Below are 12,373 nucleotides of genomic sequence, written 5' to 3'. Positions count from 1 at the left end.
GCCTGCATGTAACTTAGGCGTCCGCCATCCTGCCTGCTGCATTTTTTTTTTTTTTTGCAGGCAAACTGAAAGGAAGCCTCGGCTCAAGGCCCTGGCTATTACCCTGTTGCCATGGTGACGTGGTCTACTCTGTTTCCATGGTTATGCAAGGCTAGGAGAAGCAATGGCGGCAAGGGTGAGAGAGACTGACACTGGATATAAAAGGGGCGCAAAACAAATAGCGAAGGAGTGAGAGAGTGTCCGAATTTTAATTTGGAGTGGAGAAAGGAGGGAGAGAGAGACCGAGGAGTGAATGATCGTGTGAGTTTAGAAAGTAATGAAGAGAGGAGAGAAATGGAGTCGGAGAGAGAGGGGGAGAATTTAAAGAGGGGAAAGAAAGGGTGACTCTGTGAATAGATGTGAGGGTGAAGGAGGTCATAACACAGAGAAGAGAATGATTAACAGGAGGATGAAGACAAGCACTGACAACTTAAAAAAAGAACTTGGAAAGAGAAATGAGCTCGAGGAACAAGACGGAAAAACAAAAGGAGAACGACTGCTATGAATAAGAAAGAAGTAAAGATGAGAGGAAACAGTAGAAGAGCTTAAAACAGAAAGAGATGGGCAAGATAGGATTGTAAAGAAAGAAGGAAGGGAATAAAGCAAGGAGACTAAAGGGAAATAAAAGTGATTGTGTGGTGAAAAGGAAACTTTGAAAGCAAGAGAAACATAAAGTTTAAAAAAAGAAAAAAGCACCACCCAACAAACTTTTTTCGGTTGGCCGTGATGTGCCAGTAGGCTACATCCTCTAAGCACTATAAAGTTTTACAGGTTCTTTTTTCCTTTTTTGGGAGGAAAGCAAGTAGATAGTGTCTTTGGTATAAACTGTTCATGACCTGCCAATGCTCAAATGCCTTAAACCTGTACTTCTTCCAGTGTCCAGCAGGGGGCGACACCTGGCTGCAAAGAGAGGTCAAACTGTACAGAAATATGGCGGAAACTAGTTCTATTTCTATCTTATTCTGTGACCACAGTAAACATTTTTCTGTTAAATTTATGGTCTCAGTCACCAGTTTAAAGTCATGTTTATTACAACATGATGTTCATTTTGTCAGTGATGGGTTAATTTAGAGTAAAATGGGCAGCAAAGAAGGGTATACTTTAAGATGCACCAAGAGCTCGTAATGTATGGTTTCTAAAGACAAAATATGTTTTAGAGTGTGATTGTGATAGATCTGTGATGACATGTACTGTAAGATACCTGCTGGTCTGGAAATCAACTGAATATAAAACTAAAATAAACTTGACAGACGTTTTTAGCAGTGTCATATCCTGGGATTAATTTCTCAACTTATGGGGCTAAAGGTTCAGAACTAACAAAGATTTTTACAGCAGAGTGTTAAATGTGTTTTCAATTAAGACACTAAATCTATTCATTTACAGAAAAATATTATGGACACATTTAAATCTGTTCTTTTTTAAATTTTATGTTACAATGAAACTGAAACATAAGAAAACCAGGACAATTTTAAATAATCACATTTTGGACTAACAGTCTTTATAAATTAATAAGAGGTAAGCTAAAGTGGTTACTAGTATGAATCTACAAGTATTTGGATCAAAGCTAAAGCACTTACCCAAATTAGATGCATTAAACTGCTTCTCATGCCATTCATATTTTCTCATTGCATGATTGGAAACATCTGATTGCAGACATCACCGACTACACTTGAACCAGTTAAGAGTTTATACTCAGGCTTTGTTGTTATAATCTTTTAAGTGCATTTTTATCTATGATTGAATTTGTTTATTTGTGAAAGTCAAAACAGTAGAGCAAAGGTCAGACCCTGTAAAGAGTTTTAACTTAAATCCAAGTCACTCACAATAGATTTGATTTAATCTCTCAGCTGGTTATTAAGGGCGCTCAGCTGCATTATTAGGAAGTCATTTACACAAAAATGCAGGCGTGGATAATGAGATCAGACTGTTTGATGTTAGCTTTCATTTTTTAGACGTTTCATGAGTAGGCACGTAAGCAGCAGAGAGGTTTCTGTGTGAAATGTTTGTGGCTGACGTTAAAGTTAGAAGCCAAGGTGGAGCTCTGCAGCTGAAGTGTTTGGTCATGCTGTTGTGTTGAGGACTTTGTGTACTTTTGGCACATTCACAGTGCAGCTGGACTCTGCATGTAGCACAGACACACAACAATACACATGCTAACAAACACATGCAGAAGACTCGCACTGCGGGAAGAAAACAGTGAAAAATACACTTGAACACATATTTTACTACTTTTATTTAAGTTCACGCTTATGTATTTACTATTAATACACATCATGACATGAAGATGAAAACATACAAGTGGAGAAACATAAACAAGAGGTCATTCAGGCCAACTCTGACTCATCTGTAATTTCCGTTCTCCACCACTAGATGGAGATATAATGGTTTCACACACCGACAGGTTCATTTTTAGGAGGAATCACCTGCTTTTCCTCATTTTATCAGTGAAACTCTGTCTGGACTTTATAGAGTGAAAGATGTTTTTCTCTGGCTGTTCAATGCTGTAAAGTACAATAGAAACGACTGGACCATGAGACCAGAGTCACTAGCCCGAGTTTATTTGTTTTTTAAGACAAAAACATCTGTTGGAATGTTTTTCTTTCAGTTCTCGCATTTTGGATTCATCTTCCTTGACTTTCTGTAGATACAGAGGGTGCCAGATCTGTATCCCTAAAGTGTCTGTTTGTGTTTACATCACTGGGGTAATGTTAATGTGATGTGTGTCGGTCCTGTAATGAGGGAGAGGCAGAGTGAGGAGACACAAACAGGATGTTAGAGTAATGAAAGATGGGGTCAGATCTCTGCAGAGAGACGAATCTAATCATTCACTTTGAAACTGATAATATCTTTGTGTAATTATTATAAAGAAATTAGTCTTTTCTAAATCGCTTAAGGTGTTTTAAGCCAGACTAGTGATGCTTTTATAATTAACCAACATTTCCTTTGGTGCGGGAAAGCTCCTGAATGTTTTCCTTTTTGCACAAATAGGATGTTTTTTTATTGAACCTGTGACCTCCTACTTATTCTGCTACCTTCAGAAATGAGCTCTTGCAATGCAGCAAAGCAGTATATTTCTGCAGAGACTGCCAGTTTGTTGGTGTTGGCCTTGCTCACTGATGATGTGTTGAGATTAAAGGCTTCAAGGAAGGAAGGAAAAGAGGGTCACAGTAAGATGTATGAATGGCTCCTGGGTCATTGAACCGCTGATATGATAAATGTTGTATGAGCTTGTGAGGCTGGTTTATTTACTGCCACTTTCACTCTTTCCTTTTATCTTTTGTCATGTTACATGGTTTAAATTCATCTGAGTACACATGTGTGCATGCATGACGTAAATGATGATATGCAGCTACTTCCAGACCTGTTACAGCAGCCGTGACCCACACATGACAGACGGACAGTAAATACCCGTTCCAACACACTTCAGTATTCAGTACATACACATATTCTTCCTGTTTGCATTAATTTGATTAGAAAAGGGGCAAAATGAAAAGGCTAAAATACATGAAATATCCTCTTTATATATTTAGAGAAAGATGAATTTCTAAATTTACTTGAAAAGGTTAGGGATCTTAAAAATGTTCCTTATAGGCCCTTATAAGGCCCCATTACATTTCCAAATGATATCCATATATTAAGCTAAGGACGTAATCTAGAATTTATAGGGTAAGAAGGGAGGATACTTTCCATGTGCACACCCAAATCCATAAAATCTTGCAAATTGAAGATATTTAAATGCATTATATTCACAGGCTGCATCGTAAATTAATGATGTGCATACTGAACTTATCAACAATAATGCTGATATTTTAATTTCTATTTATTTGTGCATAAGTATGGCTGCCCTGCTTCTGTGTTATCCACTCTCCTGTTGACTTTATTCCTGTAAGTAATAACTGAGACCACCAACAGCTCCAGCAGCAAAGCTCTGAATTTCACATTCAGTGAATGTAAGCTTCTTTGCTGTTCCTCTCATTGCCATCTGAATAACCTGGTGGTGTAAACACAGTTTTTTATGTGATTTACTTTCCATTCATGGCTGCAGACATGAGTGGAAATATGCTGCATTCCTGCCCTTTTATGTATCTGGCTCTTGATTTCCCAGTCACTGGTCATCTGCCTTGTGGGGCCACTCATGCATCTTTTATTTGTGTTTCGATCTAATATTGACTTCAGACAGACATCTACAATCTACACCTGCCTCCACTCTTGACATCTCCACCTCTTTTACTCTTTGGACTCTAGTTTCCAACCACATAAATGTATGTTTTTCTTCTGACAGAATGGAGATGGTATTGTGATTTACATAAAGGTTATCTTTATGTGTCTTTGTGGGATTAAATGACATAATCTCTGCACCAATGATGCTGCTTTATGGACTGTGACCTTACTGGCATTGAGAGATTATCCACAGCAGGACAGGGCAGACACACAGATTACTTAACATAAAATACATATTTAATGGCGTCAAATACAGAACAATAAGATGTGCCTGTTTTTCAATTAAATATAATCGCCTAGTTTTACTGTTTCCTGTGTCTGGAGAAGCTTATAAGTTTTGGTTTAAAAGCTTGTTAACAAGGTGTTGTTTAAAATTTTATTATTTCGCCAGAGCTCCTGGTTTTGTATGTTTACTTAGCCTTTAGATTGCACTGTGCTCCATTCATTCAGTCCACTCCTTTAAACATTCTTGAGTTTATTTAGTGTGTTTTACAAGTTGTTTGCAGAATTTTTCAGAAATAATAAATCAAAATGCATCTACTTGTTACTACAGTGACTACCTGCCATGGCAAAAATGCAATGTGGTTGCAAATCCTCATGCATGATCAATTAGTTGGGGGTTGACAATTGTAGAAAAATGACTTAACAAGCCTGCAGGGACCACAAGGGATCAGGGAGCTTTTGAGACAGACCTTCTGTTAATATTAGCTTATGGGGGTGAAATCAGGGAACTGCAAAAAGACACAAATGACAAACAGACTGAAGTGATTCAAATATGACAGTCTGAAAACAACGATTTATATGCTTGTGAGATGCATCTCAAAAAGGTTAAAACTGAAAAAACCACCTATAGAGAATTAAAATGATTACACAGAGAAGGATGACTTCTGAAAGTAAGCTCAAAGCAATCACAAAGAAACACAAAATAACTGGGGGGAAAACTACAGCCAAAAGGAAACAAAAAATGGTTCAAAACAAGGAACAGAAATAAAATATGACTATTGAAGGAAAAATTAAAACCACCAAAAAGACAAAAAAAGATTTCTAAAATATACAAAATGACTCAAACAAAGTTCAAAGTTATGCTGAAAAATTAACAGAGAGAGACATAAAATTACAAAAGGACTTCTCTTGAGTTGTGGGGGACTTTAACATGTACGTGCCTTTTGCAAAACAAACAAAAAATGTTAAAAACTGACAAATTTAATTAGTCACAAGTGTCAAACATAAGGCCCAGGGGCCAGAATCGGCCCACCGAAGACCATGGAGCCCGCTGAACTATTTTGGAAATTGTGAATGAGCTCATAGATTTTTTACTTTTAACTGTATTTGCATTGGTTTTACAGCTTTTTCCTACATATAAAGACTGCCACCATGGCTCTTCATGGCACACCAAAGTAAATAGATAAACAATAAGAATTAAAATGGAGAAAATGTCCTGTTTTTTCCGCTATGTGAATAAATGTGAATTACTCTCCTGGGCAATGAGGTACTAAAATAACAAAGTACTAGAACTTTCTGTTATTTTACACATTAGTTAATTGTGCCGACAAATTTCTTTCATTTACTGAAGCAGAATTTCTTCATCTTGGAGTAAAAATGAAAAAAGAAGAAATTCCACTTTAATCACATTAAATGGGGGTTAAATGTATTTAGTCTGGGGTTGTATGTGGCCCACGATACAAAATGAGTTTGACATCCCTGGTATAGATTTTCAGTTCAGCAGTTTAACGGAAAATAACGTTAAGTGTTAGCATGCTACATGTAGTTTTCAATCAGGGGGTTATTGCTTTAGTAAGCTGGTTTAATATCCGTCACAGTGGGAAATGATAAACAATATTTTAAAACACCTGAACAAGATTTGTCACTGAGCCACTACCTCCGTCTGAGGGCGCTCCAGCTCCATTTTCCACCTGTTCAGCTAGGCTAGCTAGCTCTTCCCCGGCTCTACAAATTCCTGTGGCGGAGGTTCCTGGCGCGGCCGGTAGAGAGGGATGGAAGACAGCCACTGCAGGAAGGACCGAGAAACCTGAGCATAGGAGGGAGAGAGACACACGCACACACATTCACACGGACCCAGGGGCCGCAAAGCCTCGGACAGAAGCAGCCATTACGACTGGGAAGCATGCTGGGAGCTCGCCCGGCTCTTTTCGGATCCACAGGACGCTGCCGACTCAGCCTCGGATAGAAAGCCCGAGCCCGGATACGGTTTGGTTTGGAGCTCCGGACGGAAAGAGACACACGGCCCCCTCCCGTCACTAGGATATACTCCCTCCCTCCCTCTCTCTCTCTCTCACACACACGCACAGGAGGCACAAAAAGCAGCAGTCACCGGGTGGAAGGCGATATTTAAGGAGGGACTGGCTGGAGGAAACGCACCGAGCGATGCGACCGTGTGGCCCCGCACCCACACGTACACTGACGGCTGTCATGGATAGATAGCGTTTATGTAACCTTCATTTTAGTAGATTTTCACAGATAGACGCTCACTGAGGCTTTTTGTTGTCCTTTATATTCTCTCAAGTGTCCCTGAGGATTATCTAACCGCGCTCCAAAAGTGAGCTGCGGGGCTTTTGGTGTGCGCCAATGCATCATATTCACTAGTTTCACGCACCGTGGTGTTTGTATTGGACACCGGAGGAGGGAGAAGGAAGCACAGGGAGCCGGAGCTGGGGTCCGGACGGGCAGCAGAAGCAGCAGCAACACCAGCGAAACGGGTTACTGCGGTAGTCCGCAGGCCGACCCCTCTCTTCTTCACAAGCCGGCTTGTGAGCCACCATGGCCGGTTTCGTACCGGGTCTGCTGCCTTCAAACCACTCACAGGAGAAGGAGTTCGCCCAGGCGTATGAAGATGTGCTGGAGAGATATAAAGGTAAATGTACAGAGATCTTCAGCAGGATGCAAGAGGATAATATGAAAAAAAGCTATCCCACGGGGAATAGTTAAGGCGTTTGTTTGTATTGTCAGGGAATGAAAGGGAAAATGATGAAAGAAACTCCGAGATTATGTCTGAAAGTGTAAGTGGGTTTTTAGGCACGCAGCCAGCACCACTCTGCCAGTTTCATAATCTGGATTTTTTCCTTGTATTTTGGATAAGCAAAGCAGGACTTCTAGCCTTGCCACATTGTTGGCCTCCACAGTGCATGCCCTGACTCCCTCCTAATCACTTGTGTGCTTTTGAGACACCAGAGGAAGCAGTTTTATGAAGTTCTCCCAGCCCACTCCTGTAAGGAGTTTTCCCCACATGGCCTCGGGTTTCGCCTTGTTTGCTGTTTAGCCTGTAAATATCAAAGCTGCTGCTGTGCAGGGCACTGGGATGGTTTGAGTTTGCTGTGATGTGGCTTTAAAACACTTTAAGGTGAAGAAAACAATCATTATATTTATTTTTCTGTGTGTGTATGTGTGTCTGCCCTGCAGCAGAGGTCTTACAACCAGGGCTGAGACTTGCTATTTTATAATACCGGTGATAGGGGCGCTTTAAAAATGAATGCCTCTGCTGAACTTGACTGTTGGGAGGAGGTGTGTGTGTGTGTGTGTGTGTGTGTGTGTGTGTGCGCGTTACAGAGGGACAGAATGGGGATGCAGACAGCCAATAGACTTGGGTCACATCTGTGATGTTGGCACTGATGAAAAGGAGGCGGTTTTGAATTATTGATTGTTATAATGAAACTAAACTCCTCTGGGTTTGGGACATAGCCTCCATGTGCTGCTGTCAAATATGTGAGAGGAGGAGGGAGGTTGAGATGAGGAGTTTCGTATCCGAGCCTCCAACATAAAGTATGTGTTCAACACACCTGTCTAAGCACAAAGAAAGAAGCCCTTTGGGAGGTTTCACTAACAGTTTGCAATATCTTTTCTATGCCAACACTTTGCTTAACTTATCTCTCACTCCGTGCAATAACCTGTCTACAGAAGGAAATATGCAGACTTTATCTACTTGAGCCATAATATGTAACCGTCTCCTCTTGTAAACGACACATCAGTGAAGCTTTGCTGCAAATATTGGTCTTTCTTTCTTGTAGATGCACTCATTCAGGCTCATATCATGCAATAAAAAGCAGAAAATTCAGTTACATTTAGTTTGCACATGTATATTATTATTTTTAGCCTTTCTAGCACTCAGACTATATTGTTCAACAAAACCCACTTATAACTCAAACTGCTTAGAACAGCTTAACTTTCTTAGTGTTATATTTTATATATGCGCAGGGTTTTCTGTTTTTCTGTCTGGCATTAATGGCTGCTTTAGTGCTAAAATAAATCCACATATTATAGGTGTTAGACTTCCTCGGGAGCCAATGGGGCTTCTATTAAATCTGCCTCGCTCTCACTCACAGAGAACAGTTCATTCGGGATGGATTCGACAGTCCATTTCTCATCCTGAAGAGAGCAATTGCTCTCCGTTTAAGTGCTTCACGTTGATCGCAGCCGTCGTCCAGTTTTATCTGCGAGCAGGATGGCTTTACTTTGATAAACAAATAAGGTGCATCAGAGCTGTTTTTTTTCCCATGTGAATGGGACCGTGGCGACCGTGGCTCAGGAGGTTGGGAATCGCATCTGTAACCAGGACAGAGAGCCCGGTTCGATCCCTGGGCTCTCTGTCCTGGTCATTGTGTCCTTGGGCAAGACACTTTACCCTACTTGCCTACTGGTGTTGGCCAGAGGGGCCGATGGCGCGATATGGCAGCCTCGCTTCTGTCAGTCTGCCCCAGGGCAGCTGTGGCTACAACCGTAGCTTGCCTCCACCAGTGTGTGAATGCGAGAGTGAATGAATAGTGGTATTGTAAAGCGCTTTGGGTGCCTTGAAAAGCGCTATATAAATCCAATCCATTATTATTATTATTATTATTATTATTATGTGAGATTAAAAGGAAGGGAACGTGAGCACATTGATTAAAGTGGAGCTGAACGTGGGTCTCTGAGGGCTCTTTCCCCCCCCATTGGAAATATCAATGCATAATAGCCCAACAGCTCCATCATATGTCAGTCCCCTCCAAATGTGGTATTGATATAACCACATGCCTGCTGTTAGCCCTTTATCTGACAGGAGCAAGCAGTGACCTGGGAGCTGTTTTGGTAAATGTAGAGGTAAAGTCCAGGATGTTTAATTAGTATCTGCACAAGCACGATCTCAGCTCACCTCCTTCATCAGTGAGAGGATCACTCCAGCTATGCTGTGTGTAGAAATCCAGAAGCTGCAAAGCAAAACATCTGAATTTTAATATTTCCTTGAAAAACTGTTTATGCTCTTATTTTGATACAAGCAAAGCAGCTTTGCATAATTTGGAGGGTTTTTTTGTTTTTTGTTTGGCTGCTATTCCTGCAGCCATGATCAGTTGATGCATTTAATGCTGCAAAACATTTTATTAATGCAAAATAGTTAGCCATCACATTCACGCCCATCACCTCGATTAATGTTATTAAACAAAACAAAGCAAAAAGAGGCAAAAGCACGTGTGGAGAACTGTGCAGCTAGTGTTGATGGAGGAGAGAGACCCCCCCCCCCCCCCCCCCCCCCACACACACACACACCCCCTTACTTTATATTCATGCAGGTGACCCTCTGCAGCCAATCAGCGCTAGTGATAAACCGGAACAGCCAGAGGATAAATGTGCAGGTGCACTGAGGTGTGCCTAACACGTTGTCTCCATGTAGATGCGTTGTAATTTCCCACAGGTACAGTAACAGAAATTGGTATTGATACAGTTTGTTACGCTCTCTGTTTCCACTTGGATGCCTTATCTTACAGGGCTGCCCTTAGCCAGCATTGCTATCATGGTTTTACTGCACTGCTCCTGGTTTCAGAATCGTTTTTCTCCTAATAACAAAAAGTCCAGTGATGCCAAGTGTGCTTGTCCTGAGTGTTGGTTTCAAACGCTACATAAACAGGGAGTGCAGTCCTGACAGAGAATGTGAGCATCAGGTTCAAAAACATTTTGCCACACACTTGATAAGTTGATAATGTTAATCACAGTACACATAGTCTCTATTATTCTGATATATATTCACTCCACTCCACAAACAATCTCTAAACACAACAGCTCCACGTGGGGATCGCGGTACTGTAGTAATGTGGACGTTTTCGACCTGTTTCTGGGTTATAGCACTCCTGTTAGACTGAGGTCTGTTTTCTGGCCCTGTGAGGCTGCAGGTTTTCAACCCTTCCAAGCGTCGCAGTCCCAGCTCGCCTCCCTCATCAGTGCTATAATGAGGCTGTAACCCTATAGGCTAAACCCTGTGTCCTCTGCACTCACTCCACCACAATAGGACCTGTGCTGCTGCTCCTGCTGCTGTGTGTCACTGCCTAATCACATTTTGCTCTTTGAGGTGTCAGCATGTCTACTGTCTTGAGCGATATCAAGTTTCCCCCTGTCATTTACCCTTTTACGTTGTCATGCATTGTCCTGCCTGTTCCCCTCTGTCCCCTGATAGCTGGGATTATAGTGGTTTCTATGATCTGCTGATCCTGTAAACAGCGTTCCCGTATGTATGTAAGTGTTCGTTACTCTGTCACCTGTGACTGAGTCACTCAGAGCTATATAGGGAGAAATGGGAACTTGGCGTCCTGCTCGCTGTAGCATCACGTCACTAAAACTGGAGGTCGACATGTGATAGGGTTTAAATCATTCACAGGCAGCGGGTGCGGTGTTTGTGTGTGTTTGTATTTTTCTTGGCATTTGTGTTCGCAGCCATGAGTGTAACTGCTGTGTAACAATGACAGGATATCTAAAGCAAGAGTGACAAGGTCATACATGGAAAAATACTGGAACACTCAGAAACACTCATAGACGTACTGTGAGTCAGTGGCAAAGCAGATGGTTTCAGGCACATTGACACCAACATTTGAGCATTATGTTTACTCAAATAGCTCTGTAATTACCACATATGAAGCAGCACTCTATGGATTTCTGCTTCTCTGCTTTTTTTTTTCACTCTAATAATCCTAATTAGACATGTATAATAACACTTATGTAAGCTTAAGAGCAGCTTAAAAGCAAAAAGTGTTCATTAAAACATGACGGGTCAGGTAGAGTGTCACGAAAATCCTTTCAGAGCCGAATATAAGCCAGGAAACCTGGAAGGAAGCAGAACAATTTCAGAGCTTAGAAGAAGAAGATTGTCAGGAAACCCGCTGACTTAAATATAGATGGTAGGAAATGTGTGTTTCTGACCTACAAATCTACTTAAAATTCAATTCAGATGCTGCTTTTGTGTAGATAAACTCCATGTTTTTCCACATTAAGGCTTTTATGTAATATGTCGAGTGTGTGTGGTCCTCTGCGTCTATCACGATATCCGCTCTGTACTGTATACTTACCACCTCTAATTCATCCGTCTACAGGCAGTGCCAACTTCTGGCAGCTCAGTGCTACTGCTGCCCTCTGTGTTTGTGTGCGTGTGGTAGAGAAGCAAACATTCAGTGTCATTTTTCCACCCCTCAGGATTAATGTTTTACTGTACTGTTTGTAAGTCATGCAGGGTCACACACGAGTTCACTGATACTTTTTTTTTTCTTTTCTAAATGTCATCAGCGCTGACATTCACACAAGAGAAATCAAAGGTGATGAATTTTGTCAACAAATGTAGCAGCCTTTCACTCCCCAAAAGCTCAGGATTTCTCCTTTTTATGTGACCTATTCACATATATAAACCATATTCCCTGCTCTTCAGGATACATGTTGCTACCTCAATATGTGTGTGAAAAGTGCTCATTTTCCTGAGCTAAATGTGGCAACATTGATCAATACTGAAAGACCAAGTAATATGATACTAATATTACTGCAATATTAAGTCATATAAAGCACAAGAAAGTTGATAATATACAAATTCACGAGCATTTTTCTTCATTTTCCTGTTTCTAAATGGACTTCTTGACTGTGACTGTGCATAGAAAGATTGCTCTGTATATAGCTGGGGCAGTGAAATTTGGATATGGTGCTATAGTCGGTGCCTTTAATTGAAAAATAAATAAAACAAAGCACCAAAGTTTAAAGCACTTTTTGCTTGAAATGATTAGTCTGGACGACACAATTTTCAAACACTATAAAACAAAATTGGATGTAATAATAGTGACTTATTACCCAGCCCCACTGGAGCCTGTAAAATTACAGT

The 12,373-nt window shown here is 41.0% G+C and overlaps 1 protein-coding gene across 7 annotated transcripts in view; it reads left to right on the top strand.

The window, feature by feature from the left end:
• Nucleotides 1–12,373, top strand: part of macf1a (microtubule actin crosslinking factor 1a) — a 230,272-nt gene that overhangs the window by 18,079 nt on the left and 199,820 nt on the right. Inside the window, exon 1 of one of the 7 annotated variants that reach the window (XM_026156617.1) lies at nucleotides 5,307–7,132. The exons of the other annotated variants lie outside the window; for them this stretch is intronic. Within the exon in view, the coding sequence (XP_026012402.1) occupies nucleotides 7,039–7,132 (94 nt within the window). The 5' untranslated portion in view covers nucleotides 5,307–7,038. Of the gene's footprint in view, nucleotides 1–5,306; nucleotides 7,133–12,373 lie in introns of those variants that run through there. 7 annotated transcript variants of the gene reach the window in all.

This window comes from Astatotilapia calliptera, chromosome 22, assembly GCF_900246225.1.
Source record: "Astatotilapia calliptera chromosome 22, fAstCal1.2, whole genome shotgun sequence".
In the NCBI taxonomy this organism is placed as follows: Eukaryota; Metazoa; Chordata; class Actinopteri; order Cichliformes; family Cichlidae; genus Astatotilapia; species Astatotilapia calliptera.
Note: the sequence above shows the minus strand (reverse complement) of the source record. Positions and strands in the feature narration are given on the sequence as shown.